The sequence below is a fragment of the Zalophus californianus genome, chromosome 1, assembly GCF_009762305.2.
Source record: "Zalophus californianus isolate mZalCal1 chromosome 1, mZalCal1.pri.v2, whole genome shotgun sequence".
NCBI lineage: Eukaryota > Metazoa > Chordata > Mammalia > Carnivora > Otariidae > Zalophus > Zalophus californianus.
Window position 1 is genome coordinate 3,084,379 of NC_045595.1, and position 22,951 is coordinate 3,107,329.

The 22,951-nt window shown below is 57.5% G+C and overlaps 1 protein-coding gene across 8 annotated transcripts; it reads left to right on the plus strand.

Annotated features, from left to right (window-relative positions):
- The first annotated feature begins 7,527 nt into the window (after positions 1-7,527).
- ANKRD24 (ankyrin repeat domain 24) lies at positions 7,528-22,941 on the plus strand. Of its 8 annotated transcripts, XM_035723839.1 has the most exons (19): positions 7,880-8,754; positions 8,833-8,921; positions 9,842-9,906; positions 10,386-10,443; positions 12,060-12,130; positions 12,322-12,428; positions 12,609-12,796; positions 13,283-13,311; positions 13,936-14,016; positions 14,155-14,262; positions 14,957-15,001; positions 15,095-15,193; positions 16,143-16,215; positions 16,454-16,572; positions 16,746-18,299; positions 19,692-19,859; positions 21,470-21,595; positions 21,951-22,016; positions 22,184-22,941. In XM_035723839.1, the coding sequence occupies exons 1-19, from the start codon at positions 8,348-8,350 to the stop codon at positions 22,259-22,261; spliced, it is 3,531 nt and encodes a 1,176-aa protein (XP_035579732.1). In that variant the 5' UTR covers positions 7,880-8,347; the 3' UTR covers positions 22,262-22,941. The 8 variants fall into 8 exon arrangements, 7 of the variants coding, with proteins under 7 accessions (XP_027440160.2, XP_035579732.1, XP_035579728.1 ...); XM_027584359.2 differs by adding an exon at positions 7,528-7,611 and having other exon boundaries at positions 8,624-8,754; positions 13,936-14,262; positions 21,951-22,941; XM_035723835.1 differs by having other exon boundaries at positions 13,936-14,262.
- The last annotated feature ends 10 nt before the right edge of the window (positions 22,942-22,951 follow it).

Consider the following 22,951-nt stretch of genomic DNA (forward strand, 5'->3'; position numbering starts at 1 on the left):
GTTGGACAGGCGACGGACGGGTCTTCACAGGAATCCGACTCAAAATAGGAAGGAATCCCTAGCCACACACCTTGAAATGTGTCTGCCTGTTCTCTATCCCTGTGCACGCAAAGAACATGTCTCAGGCCCAGGTGGACAGACAGGTGCATATACATGTATACAGCCGTCACCCCAGGCCTCTGCTCACCTGGGGTGACTTGCCTCCATGCTCTCCCTCACACAGATGCCAGCCTGATGTAAGGGGACTTGGCTGCAGATAATCTTCTCTGATTATCCAAGAACCGTGCCTTTGTGCTAAGGGGCCTCAGTTCTGGGCCTGTCCTCCAGGTGCCCCTCACTGTTCAGGAAGACAGTACCTGCCCAGACGCTTCCAACCTTCAAAGCCAGGGCTGGGGCAGAGGAAGGGACCCAACTAGGGCTAGGGAAACCCAGCTTGAGGAGTTAAGAGTTCAGCCTGTGGACAACAGGCAAAGCTCATCAGAACACGGGATTTTGTGAACTGGGCTGTGAAGGGTAAATAGGAGTTCACCAGAAAAGAAGGAGAAGAAAGGGCGTTCTGTGTAGAAATAACTGCACAGATGGAAGCTTGGAGACCAGAAAAAGCTTGATCTGCTTGGACAGCAGGGAATACGGGTGAAGTACATATATTGAGCACCTACTGTTTGCTGGGCTCTATGCTAGGGACTTCACTGAAGACCTACCACAAGTTGGTCAAAAGGGGACTATCTCCCTCATTTTAAGTTTGAGGAAGGTGAGACTTAGAGAGGGCAAGTGACCTGCCAAAGGACACACAGCGATTAGGAGATGGGGTGTCCTGCGTCTGGGTCCTGTTCTAGGGTCTGAAATGGCCCAGGGAAGAGGAAGAGGTCCTCTTAAGGAAGGGGAGGCGGGTGCCCTTCCTATTCCCCAGGTGCCTCCTCCCACTCCAGTCCTTATGCTTCCCCAGGGGGCCTAGGTTGAAGAGAACCATCAGACGCTGGCCATGAAGACCCTCCGGGCACGATTTAAGAAGACAGAGGTGAGTCTGAGGCCACTGAGATGCCCGGTATCCCCCCATTTCAGGCTCATGTGCCCCGGGGCCTGGCCATTGGGCCTTTGGAGTACTGTCCTCTGCCCCTCCCCTGATCCTTCTGGCAGCTTCCATATGACCAGGTCCCTCCATGTTCTGGACTCTCCTGAGGTTCCTCACCATACACGGGTTCCTCACCACCCACCCCGTAGCTTCTGCTTCCTCTCTTCCCTTTCCTGTCTACTGCACCCTGCTGCCCTCGTGTCCCCACTGCATCCCTGCTCAGTTTCCAGCCACCAGACCTTTGCCCCGGCTGTTCCCTCTGCCGGGGAAAGCCCTCTCTGCCGGGAAAGCCCTCTCCTGCATGCATTGCTGCCTGTCAAATCCTCTACAGCCCCCACCCTAGGTGGCACCAGTAACTCTTCTTCCGGAAGAAGGTCCATTCTCCCAAGCTCCAGTGACAACTTGCTTTTCTGAGGACTCAATTGCTCAGGGACCCTTATCTCTTGCTTTTGAGGATTCATTCAGCAAATGTTTGTATCAGGCACTGTTGTAGGCACTGAGGAAATGCCTGCTCTCTTGGAGCTGACAGCTGAGTGGGGTGATGGATACTAAACAAGATAAGTAAGTGCAAAGGCATTTTTTTTTTTTTTTTTGTACCATGGAGACAAAGAAAGCAAGGAAAGGGAGCATCCAGGGCAAGGAAGATGGTTGCAATTTTAAAGCAAGTTATCAAGAAAGACCTCACCAAGAAGCTGATATCAGAGCAAAGATCAGAAGGGAAAGAGGGAAGGAATTGTGTGTATATTTCAAGAATTGCATTCCAGACAGAGGGGACAGCCAGTGCAAAGGCCCTGAGGTAGGCTGGAGCTGGCTTCCCATGTACCCACACCTTGGACTGTGAACTCCCAGAGGGAGATGTTCCTTTTTCAGTCGTACCACCCCCTCCTGGCCCCCCAGGTCCCTGCCAGTGTGGGGACCAGTCCAGGGCACTGACTGAGAGAATCTAGGGTTGGAGGACAGAGACCAGTGTGGGCAAAGGTTCAGAGGCTGGGCCAGGCCTGGTTGATTTAGGGCATCTTGGGATCCCGACGAGCAGGTTCCTTGGGCTGGAGTAGAGCGTGTAAGCGGGCTGATGCTGAAGAGGGCCCAGCCCGAGGAGTCCTGGAAAGCCAAAAAAAAGGGGGGGGGGCCAAAGGAACACACAGTTCACACAAAGGAGCACAGTCAGGTGGCTCTGGGTTTGAGTGCATTCTCCTCCCAGCTAGCTGGGTGACTGTGGGTCTGTCCCCAGCCGCCGGTTGCCCCCTCAGGTTTTCCCAACTCATCTTATTTATTTCTATGATTTATTAAGCCTAACATTCCTTTTCCTTTGATTTGTTTTAATTTAATTTTTAAAAATTTAAATGTAATATCATTGAGTTCATTTTTACTTATTTTACCTATTTTTGGTTTTATTTGTTTTTGTTTTATTTGTGTGTTTTTGAACGCTATAAGGAGTTTACCATGTGCTTTGCAGATGTTAGCTCATTTATTCCTCATAACAATCATATGGGGCAGGAGCTTTTATTATCCCACTTTAGAGATGAGGAGGGGAGGCCCAGAGAGCTTAAGGAACTTTCCCAAGGTCACACAGCAAGGAAGTGAGACACCAGACTTCCGCCAGGTTGAGGGCGGAGGGAGTCTACTGATAAAAAAGAGAGAGGTAGGGAGAGACCCAGACAGGAATAAATGGCTTATGAACCACTTACAAAATGTGGCACAGAGTCAGACTCATTCATTGAGGAATGATCCTAAAATTCTTCACCCTGTTTGAAATCCGTTCCTAAGGTGGACTGTTCACGTTTACCCCCCAAGAATTCCTGAGATGTTGTAGCCAGCGGTAACCCAAACCATATCATTGTTTAATTTCAAAAGTAGATTTATACTGAAATTGAATCCTTCAAAAAGTGTGTGCAGCTAAAAAAAAAACCAAAGACACCTGATTTGGGACATGGGTGTATTGGGTGCATAGCACAGGTATGGGGTGAGTGGGGGGGGCGCGGAGGACAGGTGTTAAAGCCTCAGACTGGGTGTGAGGGTGTCTGGGGTGTCTGGGAGGTGGGGAGGAGCCTGGGCTGGAGCAGGGGCAGCGCCAAGAGGCCTGGGGGCGTCCTCCGCATCCCCCATCAGGCAGCTCGGGCAGCTCCCTCCCTCCCTCCCTCCCTCCCTCCCTCCCTCCCTCCCTCCACCGGCCAGCTCCAGTTTCTGGGCAGACAGCAGGAGTCAGGTTCGGCTTTTGTTCACTCCCCAGAGGGACGAAAGCGAACACCGGACGACACCGTGACTGCGTGACTGCAGACACACAGACACCGCCACCCACCCACCCCCCCCCCCGCCCCCAGCTATCTCTCAGGACCTTTCATTCTGTCTTCTCAGCACACAGACCAGCCACGACACCTTGGGCCTGTCCTCCCAGCTGCCTGGCATACCCTCCCCACTCCTTTCTGCTTCTTTACCACCAGCCTTTCCCTCAAGGCCCCACCCAGCACATCGCCATACTTGCTCTGAGCCTTCTCAGAGCTTTCCGGGCCTCAGTTTCCCCATCTGTAAGATGGGATTTAACTGGAGCCGTGAGCCTCGTCCTTGGGTTCCTGCCGGCCTCCTGCCCTTATGTCAGGTTTTAGAAAAATCCCACAAGCAAGAAGATCGGAGTTTTTAGAGGTTCATAGATTCCCACTGCCTCACTGCTTCCTGGAAAGTCTGTCTCTCATTTTTTGTTCTCCGGAGTTACTATTGAATTCATTCAACAGACATTTACTGGGTCCCAACCATGTTCCAGACCCTGTGGTAGGTGCTGGCGGTCAGGCCTGGCTTCACGGACCCACACTCGGAAGGGCCCCATGTGTGGTTTAATGCTGTCTTCTCTGACATTGTAAGGGAATAGACCCAGAGGAAACAGAATGTATTCAGTAGGAGGTGGGGAGAAGAGCAATAAAAACCAAAACCAAAACACCCTCTTCAGGTGCCTTCCAGGGTAGACAACAGGAGAGGAGCCAGCCATGTGGACAGTGGGGGAGGGACGGTGCTCCAGGGGGAGGACACTGCAAGACCGGAGGCCCAGACCAGAAAGGAGACCCCTGCAACGGAATGGGCCTGGCCAGGGCAAGCGTAGGGGAGGTGAGCTCCGGGAGATGACCAGGCTACTGTTCAGGGCAGGGGTGGACCAGTTCTCCCTGGAAAGGGCCAGGCAGTAATATTTTTGTCTTCTGGGGCCCTCAGACCTCAATTCGGCCAAGGCCGAATGGGTGAGGCTCTGTCCCAATAAAACTTTATTTATAGACACTGAAATGTGAATTTCAGGTCATTTTCATGGATCACAAAATATTACCCTTCTTTTGATTTTTTTTCCGCCCAAACCACCTATAAGTGTAAAAACCATTCTTAGCTCTTGAGCTGCACAAAACCAGGCGGGGGTGGGATTCGGCCCGGGGGACCAGTTTCTGTAGACCCTTGGGGACCCCCCGAGAGCAGTCTGGATTTTACGCGGAGTGAGGCTGTTGGAGGCTTTTCAGCAGGAGAGACATAAGAGTTGATGCAGGCTTCAGGAAGCTGGGGGACAAGAGCAGGGGCTGGGAGACCAGGGCAGCGGTGTCCCCACATGGAGCCCGCAGCAATGGGGCTGGACTGCAGGCAGGAATGGGTACGTACATGGAGCTGACAGCCAGTGGGGTTGGCTGGTAGATGGAGTGTGGCACGAGAGAGGGGGATGGTGGTGCCCACATGCCCCAGCGGGGGGAGGGGGGGCGGTGACGGGTGTTCGTCTGAGCTTGTATAGAATCCAGGAGGACAGGCCAGGGCACTGGGAGATCTATTTCAGTTTCCTCCCTGGGCAAGCCTGAGAGGGGCACTCTGCCTCTGGGTGTGAGAGACAGGAGCCCTCAATACCCACCCCTCCCCAATTACTTATTACCAGACTCCCCATTTATCGGCCCCACCTCTCCCTCCTCCTGCCCAAAGGTGTCCTAAGAAGAATCACAGACAGATCTTGCCCCCTGGGGACACTGAGCCATGTCTAGGGACGTCTGTGGTGATCACACTGGGGGTGCTCCTGGCATCGAGTGGGTGGTCCCCCACGGTGCCTGGGACAGCCCCCCGACAGAGAACAGTCTGGCCCTGAATGTCCGCAGTGCCTCGGTGCAGGAACCCAGCTCTGTGGTGCCTGTTGCATTATCTATCCCGTTTAGCAGTTGGGGAATTGAGAGCCAGAGAAGGAGCATGACTGGCCCAAAGTCACACAGTGTGCATAACATGACCGAGCTGGATTCAAGCCCCGCCCCCTTCCTGTCTGCAGTCATGGCTGCTAACCCCAGGTTCCAGAAGGCTGTCTCTATACCCATCCCTTCTCTCCCCTGTCACCCCTGTGTCCCCCCCCTCCAACCACCCCATGGCCCCTTCGTGAATTTGCAGCCACATCAACGCAGTGGACCATCCCACATTTTGGAACCTCTCATAGCTTCCCCGATGTACCCCATTCCTGGATTCCCCCTCCTTCCGTGGACACACCTCCTCCTCTGCCCTACCCTTAAGTATGACCCCAACCACCTGGTCCTGGACCAGGGCATGAGCAACTGGGCTGGTGGAGGAGAGCGATAATTTCGTGATTTCTCCTGAACTTGTTCTTGTCCCTGCCACCGCCCCCAACTCCTGCCCATCTAAGTTTCAGCTCAAATGCCCTCTCTTCCAGGAAGCCCTCCCAGACTCCCCAGTGTCAGGAGTCCTCTCTGAGCTCCTAGCTGGCCTGGCGTCCCCCATTACGGCCCTGATCACCCTGGTTCATCAATTCCCGGGTGTGTATGTCTCCCCAGGGACCCCAGGGATAGCAGGGACATCTGTCTTGTCACCACTGGGAGACAGTGCCCCGTGCAGCACCAGGCTCCCCATAGGACAAATGGACTCAATGACTGAAATTCACATGGCTCAGAGGGCCTGGCCTTGTGAGTCATTCATTCACTCAGCAAACATTTATGCTGGGGTGCCTGGCCCTGCTGTGAAGGGGCCCCCAGTCTGAGAGAACACCCAGCGGACACAGACCCTACCAGCCCCTGGGAGGAGCTGGGTCCTCCCCGTGTTCTGGCGATTTTACTGACCACCTACGGCGGCCTGTGCCCTCAGGATTTAGCATTAGATATGCACACGGGCGCAAGCACATCCGTGTTCAGTGCTTTGCGTGGCCGATCTCATTAGTCCTCCCGCTAACCCTCTGCGTGCAGTAGCAACTGTTTATTTTGTTCAACATTTTCCAGGTGAGGAAAGTGAAGTCCGAAGCAGGTAAGCAAGTATCTTGGCCGGGTCGTACAGGTGTTAAGTGCGGAGGGCCTGGGGATAGGGCCCTGGATTCAGATTCAAGTTTGCCACCCTGCTGGGTCCCCCTGCTGCGTGAGTGCATGATGGCCCGGCAGAGTGGGAAGCTCTGGCTGCCGGGGACTCAGGCCCGGAGTCACCTGCGACCCGCGGCCAGCTCGGACGAGGCGGAGACGCTGCGGGCGGGTCCCTGGAGATCCAGCGGGCAGCCCGCGGGGGCAAGGGAGCCGGCCTCCTTGGCCGCATCCTCCTCCAGGCAGGAAGGTCGGGGAGTGCCCAGGCGGCACCTGGTCTCAGAGCCTAGCCCCTCCCCGACACGACCCCCACCGTGGGGGCGGGACCCCCAGGAGGGGGCGGGGCGCGCGGGCCGGGTGGCAGAGCTCCGCCGGACCCCCACCCCTCCGTCGAGTCCCCCCCCAAGTTTCTCCCTCCGGACCCCCCAGCCCCTCCCTCCAGCGCCCTGCATCCCCTCCCTCCGGCCCCCCCGTAGCCCCTCCTTCCGGGCCCTCCCTCGGCCCCCCCCGGCCCCTCCCTCCGGACCCTCCCTCCAGCGCCCTCCAGCCCCTCCCGCCGGGTCCCCCTTCAGCCCCCCGCCCCTCCCTCCGGGTCCTCTTGGCCCCTCCCTCTAGACCCTCTCCAGCCCCTCCCTCCAGGCTCCCCCAGCTCCTCCCTCCAACCCCGCAGTCCCTCTCTCCGGAACCCTCCCAGCCCCTCCCTCCGGACCCTCCCTCCAGCGCCCTCCAGCCCCTCCTCCCGGCCCCCTCCAGCCCCTCCCTCTGGGTCCCCCAGCCCCTCCCTCCGGACCCCCTCCAGCCCCCTGCCACCCCCTCGGGGCTCCCCCAGCCCCTCCCTCCGGGTGCCCCCTGCCCCTCCCTCCGGACCTTCCCTCCAGCGCCCTCCAGCCCCTCCTCCCCGCCCTCTCCAGCCCCTCTCTCCGGGCCCCCTCCAGCCCCCTGTCCCTCCCTCCGGGCTCCCCCAAGCCCTTCCCTCCGGGCCCCCTCCAGCCCCACCCTCTGGGTCCTCCAGCCCCTCCCTCCGGACCCCCGCCCAGGCCCCAGCCCCTCCCTCCGGGTCCCCTCCAGCCCCTCCCTCCGGACTCCCCAGCCCCTCCCTCCAACACCCCCAGTCCCTCCCTCGGGCCCCCCCAGCCCCTCCCAAACCCCCTTCCGGCCCGGTCGCCTCCCGGAGCACCTAGCCCGGCACCCGGCGCCCTGGCCGCCATGAAGCAGCTGTGCGTGTGCGCCGCCGCCTCCTCCGCGGTAGGGCCAGGGGAGGGGGCGCGGGAGCGGGCGGGGCTCGGGCCCTTACTCTCCCCTCCCCACTCCGCCCCTCCCCGCCCCTGGCCGCTCCCGGCCTGGACCCCCGCCCCAGACCCGGGGAGGACCCGGAGTGAGGGGGTTGCGGGGGAAGGGGGCAGAGGTTGGGGGTGGGTGGGACATTTGGGGAGACATGGGGACGTTCTGGGAGGCAGTTTTGAGAACAGATGGGAACACTGAAAAATTTAGAGGACATATGGAGGGACAGTTTTGGGGAACAGTTTTGGGTGGGTTCGTTTGAGGGGACAATTTGGACTATATTTTGAGGGATCATTTTGGGGAAAATATATTGACATTTGGAGAAAAATTTCAGAAAACATTCAAGGGATTTTTTTGGAAGGATATTTTTAGGACAGATGTTGGGGTCATTTAGGGGGATGATTTTGGAGAAACTTAAGGAATTTGAGGATGACATTTTGGAATGCATTACATGCTAAGTAAGTTTTTGGGGAACAGATCTTGGAACATTTGGGGGACAATTGTGGCATTTTGGGGTCAGTTTAAGAAGGATGAATGACAGAGGACAGTTCTGAAGGACATTTAAAGGGACCCTTTTAGGGGCTCTTATGGGAAGATTTTGGAGGTGGGGGTGATGTTGGAAAGGGGGTTTTCACTAAAAGACCGGCTGGGTGCTGATCTGGGGGAAATTTAAAGGGATGATGCCCGTAGTGGGTGTAGGATGGACCTGGGGGCAGATGCTGGGGGATGCAGACTGGGGGGATGCTGTCTCAGACCCCTTCCCCAGGACTACCTCCCCCTGCAGCTGCGGCTCAGCCCCACTGACCTTGGCTCCTGCCCGCCCTGCGGCCCCTGCCCCATCCCGAAGCCGGCAGCCAGAGGCAGGCGCCAGGCAAGTGCCCAGGGGCAGGTGGTGAAGCCTGGGAGCTCCGGCCAGGGGGAGCGGGGAGGGGGCAGTGATCGCTTGGCCCCACGACCCTCTGGGTGTGCCCCGCAGAGCCAGGAGTGGGGCAAAAGTGATGAGCGTCTGCTGCAGGCTGTGGAGAGCAATGACGTAGCGCGGGTGGCCGCCCTCATCACCCGGAAGGGGCTGGTGCCCACGAAGCTGGACCCCGAGGGCAAGTCCGCGTGAGTGCCCATGCCCTGGGGGGTGTGAGGGACGAGGCCCAGCCATCCTGCAGCTGATCCCCGATCTCTGACCTCCAGATTCCACCTGGCTGCCATGAGGGGTGCAACCAGCTGCCTAGAGGTGATGCTGGCTCACGGTGCCAACGTCATGAGCACAGATGGGGCAGGTACCGCCTGCCGGGCCCTGGGGGAGGGATGAGGAACTCAGACCAGGTGCCCAGCCTGAGGGTCCAGTGGGGCCCTGCTCCCCTGGCTTCAGTGACCTGGTGAAAAAGGGGGAGAGTTCCTTTCAGTGCTCCCAGGAAGGCACAGGGACGTGTCGGGCTGCAGTGCCCAAGGAAGAAGACTCTAGCTGGCACCAATCAGGGTCAGTCGACAGCTTGTGGTCGGGGAGTGGCCAGGACTCAGGCAGTGCTTAAGTCCGAGGAAGTAGCTGGAACAGAGGAGTACCTGAGCTTGAGAAGTATCTGGAGACAGGAGACTAGCAAGTAGAGGTTAGGGGGTAGTATCTCAGGTATGTTGAATAGCTGGAGCTCTGGGAGTAGCTGGGACAAAAGGAGAATCTGGGTGTATGGCTTGACTAGGGCCCTGAGATAGACTGCACCGCCAGAGAGGATAGCTGGAGCTCAGGAGGTAACTAGGCGTGGGGCATAGCCATGTCTGAAGCTTTGGGGCAACATAGGAGACATAGCCGGGATGTGTGGAGCCTCTGAGGGTCTGTGGAGTATCAAAGATGACAGGGAAAGAGCCTGTGGAATAGCAAGGGTTTACAGACTGGCGGGAACATATAGGGCAGCTGGATTCTCAGGGGCAGTGGCACTGAGCATATAGAGTAGCTGGGGACGTGGGGAGTCGCCGGGGCAGGAGGGCTTGAGGAATGCACGGGAGTGGAGTGTAGGCTGGGATGCAGACTAGCTGGAGCTTGGAGAGTCTCTGGCCACGGAGTAGCATGGTTTGGAGAAGTACCTGGGGGTCGGGAACTTACTGGACGCGGGGAAGCTCATTACAAATAGTTGACACAGGTTTGGAGAATGGCCAGAAGCTCCTTGAGTGTGTGGAGCCCAAGCAGACACTCCCTGCCTTTCAGGTTACAATGCCCTCCACCTGGCCGCCAAGTATGGGCACCCACAGTGCTTGAAGCAACTGCTACAGGTCATTTACTTTCTTGTATCAGCTCCTCCCTCAACCCTAGATGCTACCTTCCTCTGGCCCCTACCTCCCTCCCAAGTTCTAGAAATCCCCAAGCCCCCAGATACTCCCTGAATCCTAGATATGTCTTAACCTCTTTTACTGCTGAGCCCCAGCTACTCCCTGGACAACCAGCTACTCCCTGAGTGTCCCGATACTTGCAGTACCAGACTATCTCCTGAGCCCCAGCTTCTCCCCAAACCCTAGGTAGTTCTTAGCCACCATCACTCTCAGAGCCCCCACCCAGCCCCCAAACCCTCAGCTTCTCCCAAGCTCCCAGCAATTTCCACTTGCTCACCAGTTTTCATAAAAGCCAAGTCACTTGGGGGCCTGTGAGAAGGGGGAGAGAAGAGCTAACTAAAGCTAGGAGTCTGAACTCTGGCACAGCCTAAGAAGGGGCAGTTCCTAGAGAACCTCCAGTGACCCGCACCCCTCCCCCACAGGCGTCCTGCGTGGTGGATATTGTGGACAGCAGTGGGTGGACGGCCCTGCATCATGCAGGTGGGTGCAGCCCAGCCTCGCCCCGCCCACCATGACCCAGAGGGTGCTAGGCTGGGGATTCTTCTACCCGGGGCCCTGGGGACCTACCATGAACCTTCCGCTTCCTCCCTTCTCCTTCCTCACCGAGTACCTGCTGTGTGCCAGGCCCTGGGGCTCAGCATTAATATTCAGCAACCCTCTGAGCCACAGACAGTCACCCCACGGGACAGGGAGGGTGATTGAGGCTCGCCCACAAGAAAGTAGGGAAGACCCAGGCTGTCTGACTCCAAAGCACAGCCTGATGTTTGCCAGGCCTGGGTGACACTGGGTGTCACTGGGTGACTGCATGATGGCAGTCTTGGCGGGGGGTGCGACCAGAGTACAATCTCCTTTGACCAAATCCTAGGGGATCTCAGGAAGACCAAAGGTCCAGGCATCCTTAGAAATCATTAAATCCAAACTCCTTCATGAGGGAGGGGAAAGGACCCACCTGCCAGAACCAGATGTCAGCCCAGCATCTGTCCACCATGCCTGTGAGATTGGGGAATGACTTTCACTAATGACTCAAGAAACGTCTGACCTTTTGGGAACACGGAACACATTTGTGTTTGCTTTGGGGTTTTAATCACCGGTTAGAACTTCCCTGCAGTTGGAGTATGCTGCCACCTAGTGGTAGTGATGCCTTTGGTCGCACTGGAAGCGCACTAGGTTTTTTCATGCAATAAATATTTAAGTTCCTGCTCTGTGTGTCAGGCTCTGTTCTAAGCGTGGGGACTACAGCAGAACACAAAATGCCATACCCCCTCAGGCACACAGCAGGTCATCAGATAGAGCTTGTTGACTTTTCCAGTGACCCCCTAGCATGAAACCCTTCCTCCTTTCTTTACGGCTCTAGACACGCACACTGTCTCCCACTTCCTTGACCTTACCATGCTCTCCCCCACTTCACAGCCCTTGCCTACTAAGAAAACTCTACCCTCCCCCTTTCACCTTCAAAACTCAGAACTCAGACCCAACCCCGAGAAGCCCGCCCAGTCTCCGCTGACCGTCTGATCCCTCCAGCAAACATTAACACTCTCTGTATGAGGTTTGGTGCATGGCAGGTACACAATGCTAGTTAAATCAAAGAGAGGAAATACATAAACATTAGTCAAAAGGTCCACCTTAAGAGGGAACCATGAGGGCGCCTGAGTGGCTCAGTTGGTTAAGCGGCTGCCTTCGGCTCAGGTCATGATCCTGGAGTCCCAGGATCGAGTCCCACATCGGGCTCCCTGCTCAGCAGGGAGTCTGCGTCTCCCTCTGACCCTCCCCCCTCTCATGCTCTCTATGTCATTCTCTCTCTTAAATTAAATAAAATCTTTAAAAAAAAAAAAAGAGGGAACCATGATGGAATGTGGAAAGAACTTGGGACAGCAGGTTAGCAGACCTAATCATAGCTCTGTCTCTGACCCTACTGGCTGACCATGGACCTGGCTGGACCTCAGTTTCCCCATCTGTAACATAGGAGTCATACCTTCGCCATTGTCCTCCCAGGGAAGGTGGGAACTTCTCATGAAATAAGGAGTAAGAATCACCTTCGGCAGAAAGCCCCCAGAAAATATCTAAACCTTGCCTACATACCCTCCCTCTTTTTCCAGCGGCCGGTGGCTGCCTCTCCTGCTCAGAAATGCTTTGCTCCTTCAAGGCACATCTGAATCCCCGAGATCGGGTGAGCCTCTGGGATCTTTTTGGGAAGATGCTGTATTTGAGGTACACCGTCACCAAGTGGCAGCATCCCAGGCACCCTTTAAAAAGTGTGAAAAGGTCTGGAGTGAAGTTCGGGGGCACTCATATAGGCTTCCCTACCTCCCAAGATCAGCCGCTCACCTTTTGTCTTATCTTTCCCCTAATTCCCACCAGTCAGGTACAACGCCCCTTCTCATAGCGGCTCAGATGTGTCACACAGATTTGTGCCGCCTTCTCCTGCAGCAGGGGGCAGCTGCAAATGACCAGGACCTGCAGGGCAGGTGAGTATCTCCCCTCCCAGTTAGTCCGTTGTATGCCGTGTGACCTTGGGCAAGTCTCTTAACGTCTGTGGGTGGGGGAATCTAGCTGACCCTCCCCCCCACCCACCCGGCCTGGGTGTGGAGGAGGGCTTGGAGGTGTGAGAATGTCCTCGCTTCCTCAATAGCCCCCTCTCCTGGTAGGACAGCCCTGATGCTGGCCTGTGAGGGGGCCAGCCCCGAAACAGTGGAGGTGCTGCTGCAGGGTGGGGCCCAACCAGGCATCACCGACGCACTGGGCCAGGATGCTGCTCACTACGGAGCCCTAGCAGGAGACAAACTCATCCTGCACCTCTTGCAGGAGGCAGCCCAGCGCCCTTCACCACCCAGTGGTATGCAAGCCTCGCCTATGCAATTTCAGGCCCCCCCATCTCCTTCCAAGCAGTTTCTCGTCACCCCTTTCCCTACTGTAGATAGTCTCAAGGTATCTCTATTGGCTGCATTACGGGAGGTTTCGTGTTTCCCCTGATGCTACTCAGAACAGTTTCAAGGAGCCCCAGAGCTTTCAGATTAATCTAGGGATCCACTCTGCTTTCCTGAGCCATCCTTATCCTTGGGTCTTTGCCTTTCCTAAGAATTGGCACCCCTGCTTGCACCGTCCTGGAGGTGCCATGGTCCTCCCCTTTTGAGAGTTCCAAGGGCCCTGCTATTAGCATCTGCAAAAGTAGCTGATCCTACTTTCAAAATCCTGATTCTCGGGGAATTGGGAGCCCCCCCCCAGCCATAAGTCCCCTCACTAGTGTCCTGCCTAGGGCTGGGAATGGAGCCCCTAAAACAGAGTGCCTGACCCTGCTTCCCTCTCTTCCCTGCCCTCCTAGACGATGACTCAGGCGAGGCATCATCTCAGGTACGGATCTCTAAGCAGTGAATGAGTCCCCTCCCCCTGCACACACTGCCTCCCGCACCCACCCTTGGCCCAGCTTTATGGGAAAAGGAGGAGATGGACTTCTGTCCCAGGGTTATGACCTAGGAAGACCTGTTTGGGATGAATGCCACCTTCAGGGTATGCTGCCACCAAAGCGACAGCAACACCCACAGCATAAGTCTCAGAACTGGGTGAAAACACTGGGGGGATGGGGCCAAATCATGGGGCCGGGGTGGGGCGGTGGAGGGAACTGAGTTTGGTGAGGGCTGGTGCAGGTCAGGGAAGAAGGCAGGTCTGGCCTCTTTCTCTCTCCCGGCCCTACAGCATCTCAGCTCCACAGGGAAGGGGAACGTGTCGACAATCTGGTCTAGTACCACGTACCAAGGCACAAAGAGGGACAGAGAGTGAAGCATAAGACCTGGAACTCTCAGGAAGTGTGGCCTCTTCTGTGCTGGGGTCAGTGAGGACCAGGGAGAGCCAGGGACTTGCTCAGGGTCACACAGGAAGTGAGGGCCAATTTGGGGCTGATGACAGTGGGCCTGGGCTGGCATATTTGGGTGGGAGGCTGGCATATCCCCCATGTGCCCCTGTCACCCCTTCCCTCAGAACTCTGTGTCCAGCCATGAAAAGCGAGGGGCTCCCAAGAAGCGGAAAGCACCTCAGCCCCCTGCCAGCATCCCCGTGCCGGTGAGAGATGCCCCGGCCAGGCCATGGCGGGGAGGAACAGGGGCAGGCAGGAGGGGAGGAAGCTCTGGCTCAGGTACGGGAGGGGACAGCCCGTGGGCCTCATGTGAAGCTGGTGGGTCCCTGGGGCGGAGGAAACAGGATGATCAAGATGCCTACGAGGAGATCGTGCGGCTGCGACAGGAGAGGGGCCGCCTGCTGCAGAAGATCCGGGGCCTGGAGCAGCACCAGGAACAGAGGAAGCAGGAGGTGAGGGGCCACAGAGATACGGGCCTAGGGCTAAGCCTGGGGTGGGGTGCAGTTCTGCAGGGAAGACTCCCCTTACCTCTCCTAGCTCCCGCCTCCCTCTCTTTACCCACACTTACTCCGCTCCAGCCACACGGGCCTCTTTGCTGTTCCCCTAGTGTTCCAGGCCTGGTCCTGCCCCAGGGCCTTTGCATGTGCTGTGCCCTCTGCTTGGAACACTCTTCCCCAGATGCTTCTGTGGCTCCCTCCCTCTTTTCCTTTAGGTCTTTGCTCAGAAACCACTTGCCAAAGACACCTCCCTTGCCTACCTTATTTAAAATTGTCACAGCTCCCACTCACTGCCTAGTTCCCTTTATTTTTATTCATGCTATTGGGCATGCCATGTATCTTATTCACGTTCACCCATTTGACTGTAAGCCCACGAGGATAGGCATGGTTGACCATGACTGGCTCACAGGATTCACTTGATGTTTATTGGAAGAACGGGTATTTGAGTGAGCGAGTGAACGAGTGGTCCCAAAACAGGGTCTGACACTCAATAAATCCTTAGTGATGAGTCAGGGGTCAGAGGAAGGTGCTGGGTGCGCAGTAGGCGCACAACCACTGTCTGGGGTGGGGATGGGGGGCTACTACGGAGGTGGGGTGGGAACGACCCCCGACCCAGATTCAAGCCCTGTCCCCCCCTTCTTCCCACCAGCTGCCAGAGGCAGAGGCCAGCTCCCTCCACAGCCTGGAGAGACAGGTAAGTGGCAGGTGCGGAGAGAGCCAGCCCCTCAGCCACCCGTGTTTCCTCCCCAAGGCTGGCCAAGCCCCCCTGCTGCCGCCCCCCTTCCAGGTGCAAGAGCTGCAGCAGCTGCTGGCTGAGAAGCAGGAGGAGAAGGAGAGCCTGGGACGGGAGGTGGAGAGTCTGCAGAGCCGGCTGTCCCTGCTTGAGGTGGGCGGGGGCGGGGCCTCTCGCACTGTGGTTATGGGGCAGCCACACCAGTATAGGTACAGACTCTCACGGGGACATACACAGTCAAACCTACAAACGCACCATCACAGACAACAGACAACACACCCACACATGTACGTGCGCAGAGTGGACACTTCTCCAGACACGGAGCCGGGACACGCAGAGATGAACAGCCGCGCTCACACACGTGGTCTTGCACATTAAACCGGTGACTGCAGCAAGCATCCGTGATGAACGCTTACTCCCACATGCACACCAGAAATACTGGCGCCTACACAACACACGCTCCTCCATCCCACACAGACGACACACCCACAAACCCAGGTACACGCACACATATTTCCCCCAATACGTGATTACACAAACATCCGCGTGCACCTGTCCTCATGCACACAGACCCACCCATATCCACAAGCACAAAGCAATCACACACACAACAGACTAAAACACAAGCACAAAATCACACACAGTCACAGGAACTCACACGGGGGGGGGGCGGGGGGCCACGCGACACCCCCGTGCTCACCACAGACCCATGAACCCTGAGCTGTCCATACTCACATGCAGACACCCTCAGCCCGACGTGACCCCAGTGCAGGATTCCAGACATAACCCTGTGAGGACACGGCCCCGCATCCCTCTCTCTGTGACCCACACACACGGGCCGCACATACACCCCCAGGCATCGGGTTATGGTCACACATTCGCGCGGTGGCTGGGCTGTTCCCTGCCCTTCCCGGGGAGCCCAGCATAGCCCCATGGCACACAGCTGGCACTCAGCAAACGCTGTGGCCCAGACACGGCCAGTCTGATGCTCCTGGGGAGCGATGAGGACACGTGAATTCCCCTGTCCTCTCTAGATTCTTGGGGGCGGGTTTGGGGCTGGGAAGGGGGTACTACCGGTGCCGGACCCTGTCCCCCGCCCCAGAATGAGCGGGAGAACACCAGCTATGATGTGGCCACTCTGCAGGATGAGGAGGGCGAACTGTCTGACTTTCCAGGTGAGCCCCCACCCCCGTCCTCCCTCCATGCACCCCTGTCCCCCTTGACCCTGGGGCCCCTGGAAATGGAGCCTTGACCCACAGGCATGGAGGGAGTTTGAAGCTGGGAGGGAGGTCGGCCCCCACCCATTATCCATTCCACCTGCTTGCCTTGGGGGCTCTGACCCCCTGCTCCAGACCCCTAGTTCCCATCCCCTGTGGCCCAGGACACGCGGGGCTGACTCTGTGCGCCCACCAGGGGCCGAGGCTCTGCTCTCCAAACGGCTAAGCCCCTCAGCCCAGGAGCTCTTGGCCTCACTGCAGGAGCAGGTGGCTGCACTCACCAGACAAAACCAGGAGCTGATGGAGAAGGTCCAGGTGGGGAAACTGAGGCCCTGGAGGGTGGGATGGGGACAGATCTGAGGACCTGAGGGATTGTTCCCCGGGGGGGTCGGGGTGGGTACACGCTGAGTCTGTGGGCAGGGAAGGTGGCAGTGCCACTCTGAGCCCCCATGGCCACAAGCTCCTGCCAGCTCCCCACTACCTCCCAGATCCTGGAGAGCTTCGAGAAGGACGAGATGGAGGTGAACGGGTCGGCCGAGGTCATCCCTCTGGCCCTCTACGACTGTCTTCGGGCTGAGTTCGACCAGCTCCGCAGGCAGCATGCCGAGGCTCTGCGGGCACTGGAGCGACAGGAAACATGGGGCGCCCCTGGGGAGGGCAGGGCCACGGGAGGCAAGACCACCAGGAATGGGCCAATGGAAATGGAGCTTGACGGCGCCACGGCTCTGGGATCCAAAGTGAACGGAGCTGAGACCACAGACGAAGGGGCTACAGGAGTGGAATCTGTGGAAGCAGCTTCTGTGGGGGCTGAGGCCACAGAGGCAAAATCCACGGGGGCCGAGGCCACAGAAACAAAACCCATGGACACCGAAGCCACAGAAACAAAACCCATGTGGGCCAAGGCCACAGAACCCGAGGCTCTGGAAGAGGGAGGAAATCCAGAGGCAAAGGCCACGGGGGGCGAGGCCACAGAACCGGAGGCTCTGGAAGAGGGAGGAAATCCAGAAGCAAAGGCCAGGGGAGCCGAGGCCACAAAGCCGAAAGCAGAGGAACGGGAAATGAGGGCCAGCAGAGCAGGCGGCGTGGAGGCCGAGTCTGCAGGCGCAGAGACCACGCATGTGGAGGCCACAGCGGTGGGGGCCGCAGTCCCGAAGGCCTCCCCGGGCCCGGTCCTCCACCCTGGTGCTGCAGAGGCTTCCGAACAGCTGCAGGCAGAGCTGGAGACCCGGATTCGCGGCTTGGAGGAGGCACTCTGGCAGCGGGAGCGGGAGGCGGCCGCCGAGCTGGAGGCGGCCCACGGCAAGTGCCAGGCCGTAGAGGCGGAGGCCGGCCTGCTCCGGGAGCGGGTGCGCCAGGCTGAGGGCGGCGAAGCTGCTGGGGGCAGTGACATGGTCCAGCTGCGGGCCGCCCTGGAGCAGGCCCGGGAGGACCTCGGAGTGCGGGACGCCCGCCTCCGGCAGCTGGAGGCGGCCTCAGCCTGGCTGGACGAGGCCCGGGCTGGCCGGCTGCTGGCCGAGGAGGAGGCCCGGGGCCTGCGGGCAGAGCTGGAGCGGCGGGAGGAGGTGCGGCTGGAGCAGAGCCGGGAGCTGCAGGTGCTGCGGGAGCAGCTGGCCACGGCCACCGCCGCCGGGGAGCGGCAGCAGGCTGTGGCCGCTGAGCTGGGCCGAGCACGGGATGCAGCTGAGGCCCGAGCGGCTGAGCTGGCCGCGGCCTGCGAGGAGGCTCGGCAGGGCCTGGCGGAGCTGCGCGAGGCTTCCGAGGCCCTGCGTCAGTCGGCGGTGCCGGCCTCCGAGCACCGCCGGCTGCAGGAGGAGGCCCTTGAGTTGCGGGGCCGGGCGGCCAGCCTGGAGCGGGAGGTGGTGGCCACGGGCAAGGAGGCCGCCCGGCTGCGGGCCGAGCTGGAGCGGGAGCGCGTGGGGGGCGTGGCCAGCCTGGAGCACGAGCGCATCGTGGGCGCCCTGCAGGCTGACGTGGCCCGGCTGGAGGGGCAGCTGGAGGAGCTGGGGCGACGGCATGAGAAGACCAGCGCCGAGGTCTTCCAGGTGAGCGTGGCCAGGCCAGGCCCCCGCCCGGCACAGCCCAGTCCCAGCCCAGCCAGCAGCAACTTGGCGGCCTGACCCGTCCTGTAGGCACCTGACCCTGTTTGCGTTTCTGGGTGGATGGCTGACCCTGAAACCGTTCTGAGCTCTTGGACATCTCAAATTGTGTTATCTTTTCTTAAAAACCTTTGGCTATTTTGACCCCATCAACTTACTTTTTCTTTTCCTTTTTTTTTTTTTTTTAAGACTTTATTTATTTGAGGGGCGCCTGGGTGGCTCAGTTGGTTAAGCATCTGCCTTCCGCTCAGGTCATGATCCCAGGGTCCTGGGATCGAGTTCTGCATCGGGCTCCCTGCTCAGCGGAGAGCCTGCTTCTTCCTCTCTCTCTGCTTGTGCTCTCTCTCTGTCATATAAATAAATAAAATCTTAAAAAAAAGGACTTTATTTGAGAGAGAGAGAGGAAGAGAGAGCACAAGCACGGGGAGGGACAGAGGGAGAAGCAGGCTCCCCACTGAGCAGGGAACCTGATGTTTTTTTACTATGACATCCATTTTCTCTGCTGGCCTGAAATCTCCCTGTGGTTCTTCTAGTTGGCTGTTTAGAGCTTGTCATTTTGTCTTTGGATCATTTTTGATGTTTCAGCCCCAAAGTAGAAGGACGTTATTTATGCCCAGAGATTTTTAATCTAATATTTTGAACCCAGTAGATTTTGATGCTGAGTTGTTGGTTTAAGGCCAGGGAATATATATATAATTTTGTCCCTCATGGTGGACATTTGATTCCGTCTCTGCTCTTAAAAAACAAACAAAAATCTCCACAAAAACTGGCAGGTGTTATAACAAAATATGTGAATAAGAAGCCACATTCATTAGTTGTTGTTGGGAAAGCATTTTTCTCTCCGTGCCTCTGTTTACTCACCCCTGGGACAGAGATAATAATACTTCTGAATCCTCGGGTGAAAATTGAATGTTTTAATCTCTGTAAATGATTTAGGGCAGTCATAGTATAAGAGATCAGTAAGTGGCAGCCAGAATTAACTGATTTTAAAAGAGCATTTTCTTGGAAGAATAATGATTCTGTTCTAAGCACATGCCCTGTATTTGTCCATTTCCTCCTCACAATTACTCTGCGAAGTGGGGGCTGCTATTACCCTGATCTTCCATATGAGGAAACAGACACAGAGAGGTTGAGTCAGTTGTCTGAGGTCACACAGCTAACAGGTCACGAGCGTAAGGATGGGTCAGAATGTTTGCGGTGTCCGGGAAGAACCCAGCACTCCCTGAGTCAAACTCCTCGATATCAGAATGGGCTTGAATGTCCTTGGGCCCGAATGGAAGGGTCAGGAGACTCTGGGGTCCTCATGTCCCCGGGGTCACGCATGGGCTTGGGCTGCAGGTCCAGAGGGAGGCGTTGTTCATGAAGAGTGAGCGGCACGCGGCCGAGGCCAAACTGGCCACCGCAGAACAGCAGCTGTGGGGGCTACGGACCGAGGCCGAGCGGGCACGCCAGGCCCAGAGCCGCGCCCAGGAGGCCCTGGACATGGCCAAGGAGAAGGACAAGAAGGTGCGTCCCCTTTCCCTGTGCTCCCCTGGGGGTTCCCACCCAACAGAGGTTGGGGGAAATCCAAGAATGTCCCAGATGAACGAGTCTTGGGAGATCAGCCCATTTTCTAGATGGGAGACTGAGGTACAGAGAAGGAAGGGGACAACTCAGACACGCGGGCTACTGTTCTAACTGAATTATAACCACAGTTAACATTTATTGAGCACTTACTGCATGCCAGGCCCCGAGCTATGTATTCGACATGGACTAACACATGTAATCCTCACATCAAGTTTCCGTAAGATCGGTGCTCCTGTTGTCCCCATTTGAAGAAGCAAGGCACAGGGAGGGGATGCCACTTGCCTGAGGTCGCACAGCCACGCAGAGGTTCAGCCAGCGTTTGGGCCCAGCTTCCCAAGTTCTGGTCTTCAGTAACGATGATGGTTGACAGCAGGCCATAGCTACCGAGTTGGGTGGTTTTCACACACTATCACTTTTAATTTCCCTCTAACCCCAAAAGCCAGAAGGCATTCTTATTTCTGTTTTCTAGATGAGCAAGCTGAGGCTCTGAGAGGCCAAGGTGACGTGTCAGAGTGACTCGTCAGGTCGCTCGCTCATTGGACAGGCACGTGACTCCCAGAGCCCCAGGTGCATCAGCATAGAGTCCCCCAGCTCTAGTTCACTGTGTGACCTTGAACAAGTCAGTTGACATCTCTGAGCCTGTTACCACCTTCTGCAAAATGAACATAAAGTTGTGGTTGAGATTACGGTTTATTTGTTGCAGGATCTCTCCCCCTTGGCACCTAGTGACACTGGGGTCAGGTCATTCTCTGTGGGGGGGGTGTCCCAGGCACTGTGGGGGGCTGAGCAGCATCCCTGGCCCCACCCCCTCCATGCCAGGAGCACCCCCAATGTGCCAACCACAGACATCCCCACACATGGCCTGGGGTTCCCTGGGGGCAGAGATTGAGAACCTCTGATCTGTAGTATAATAATAAAGCTTAGCATTTATTGAGTGCCTGCTGTTTGCCAGGCACAGTGTAGATTTAACCTCCGTTCAGAATCACAGTAACCTGCCAAGGTGAGAACCGTGATTCTCCTTCCTTTACAGATAAGGAAACTGAGGCTCAGAGGGGTTAAGTCGTCTTCCCAAGATCTCCTGCAAGAAAGGCGTAGGGAGGGACCCAAGCCCAGGGCTGCCTGACCCAGCCCCACCAGGCCAGGCTGCTCTGGGCCTCCTGTTCTGTCAGCCTCCCCTTTCCAGAGTCCGCAAGAGGGGCTGTGACAGGATCGACAAACTTCTGGAAAGAGCCAGAGTCCATGTTTTCGGCTCTGACGTGTCGGTGAATGGGCCTGGCAGCGCATCAATGAAATTTTATGTACGAGCTCGGAATTTGATTTAATTTTCCTATGTCATGAAATATCATTTTTCTTTCAACATTTCCCCCCCAACCATTTACAAATGTGAGAGCCATTCTTAGCTCACAGGCCAGACTCCCGCGGGCCAGAGTTTGCTAGCCTCTAGGATGTGACCTTCCCTCACCAGCCTCTTCTCTAGGTGCTAGGGAGGTCCAATGTCCTGGGCTCCAGGCTCAGGGTGACTGTAGGTGACCCCCTAACCCCCCGCCTAGATCACAGAGCTCTCCAAGGAAGTCTTCAGTCTTAAGGAGGCCCTGAAGGACCAGCCAGCGGCCCCAGGCACCCCTGAGGTGGAGGCCCTCCAAGGCCAGGTCAAGGCCTTGCAGGAGCAGCTGAAGGTGAGGACATGGGACGGGGGGAGGAAAGCAGTTCAGGATTTTTTTTTTTTTAAGATTTTATTTATTTATTTGACAGAGAGACAGTGAGAGAGGGAGCACAAGCAGGAGGAGTGGGAGAGGGAGAAGCAGGCTTCCCGCTGAGCACAGAGCCCGATGTGGGGCTCGATCCCAGGACTCTGGGATCATGACCTGAGCCAAAGGCAGCCTCTTAACTGACTGAGCCACCCAGGTGTCCCCAGCAGTTCAGGATTTTAGCAGCTGTCACACTGGGGCAGGGGCTCTGGGTGTAAAGGGGGCTTTGGGGCGTGTTGGGGGGGGACCTGCTTTCCTAAGCACCCCTCCCCCATACTCACAGCAGGCTGCCAGGAACCACAGTGCCGTGGTGGCCTCGTATAGGAGCCACCTCCTGTATGCCATTCAGGTGAGTCCCGCCTGGCCACCAACACTCCGGCCTGTTCTCCCATCTGTACAGGAGGAGAGATTCATGGCCTCCAGGGGTGGGGTGGGAGGGAACCGGGAAGCCAGAGCAGGAGTGCCCAGGCTCTCTCTCTCTCTCTCTCTCTCTCTCTCTGCTTTCCCCCATCCCAGGGTCAGATGGATGAAGATGTGCAGCGGATCCTGAGCCAGATCCTACAGATGCAAAGACTCCAAGCTCAGGGCCGCTGAGCACCACAGCACTGACCCTCTGCCCGCCAGGCTCACGCGTGGGGGCGTCCAGGCTCACGCGCTGACCTTCTAAGCTCGGACACCAGCCTGGGCCTTCTCTACTGTACTTAGCTGCGTCCACTGCCCCACTGGTCCCCACATGCACTGGCCGGTGTCATCCCCAGCCCTGACTGTGCCCCCGCCCCAACCGGAGAATCTGTGAGCCCCCTCTCCCGCGTCTGGTCCTGTCGGTCCTGTAACCAGGCAGCACCCCGGACCCTGGGAATAAAAGCTCTCAGAGCAGAGGATGAATGTGTATGGCCTGATCGCTGGGCCCCTGTGGCAGGGAGGAGAGGGGTGGCCTAGAGCAGGGACTGGCAGGTGAGGCACTCACCTCCTGCACCAATGACTCAGACCCCGGAATGAGTACTGTGTGCGTGCGGTGTTGTAAAAAGTCAGAAGTCCACGATGAACAAACCGTCCAAATGTTAAGTGACGACAGCATCCAAGTCGGCGTGTGCCCTGAGTCACCTTCCTCACCCTAAATCCAGCCCCCCTGGGAGACTCCCACCCCCAGCCTCCCTGCCCTTGGGCAAGTCCCCTGAAATCCCCCGGGGCTTCTTGGCTCTTTCCAGCCGAGGTGGGGGAGGTGGGAATATGGCCTGTCTCCGGGGTTTCCTTGAGCGTCCGGGGCCGGCACCGCGTCTGTAG

Coding starts and splice junctions, on each gene's coding strand:
- ANKRD24 (XM_035723832.1), top strand. CDS start 8,348: ATGGACCTGGGGGCAGATGCTGGGGGATGCAGACTGGGGGGATGCTGT. Junction 12,429..12,608: donor GACCAGGACCTGCAGGGCAG/GTGAGTATCTCC, acceptor CTCTCCTGGTAG/GACAGCCCTGATGCTGGCCT. Junction 16,573..16,745: donor AGCTGATGGAGAAGGTCCAG/GTGGGGAAACTG, acceptor ACTACCTCCCAG/ATCCTGGAGAGCTTCGAGAA.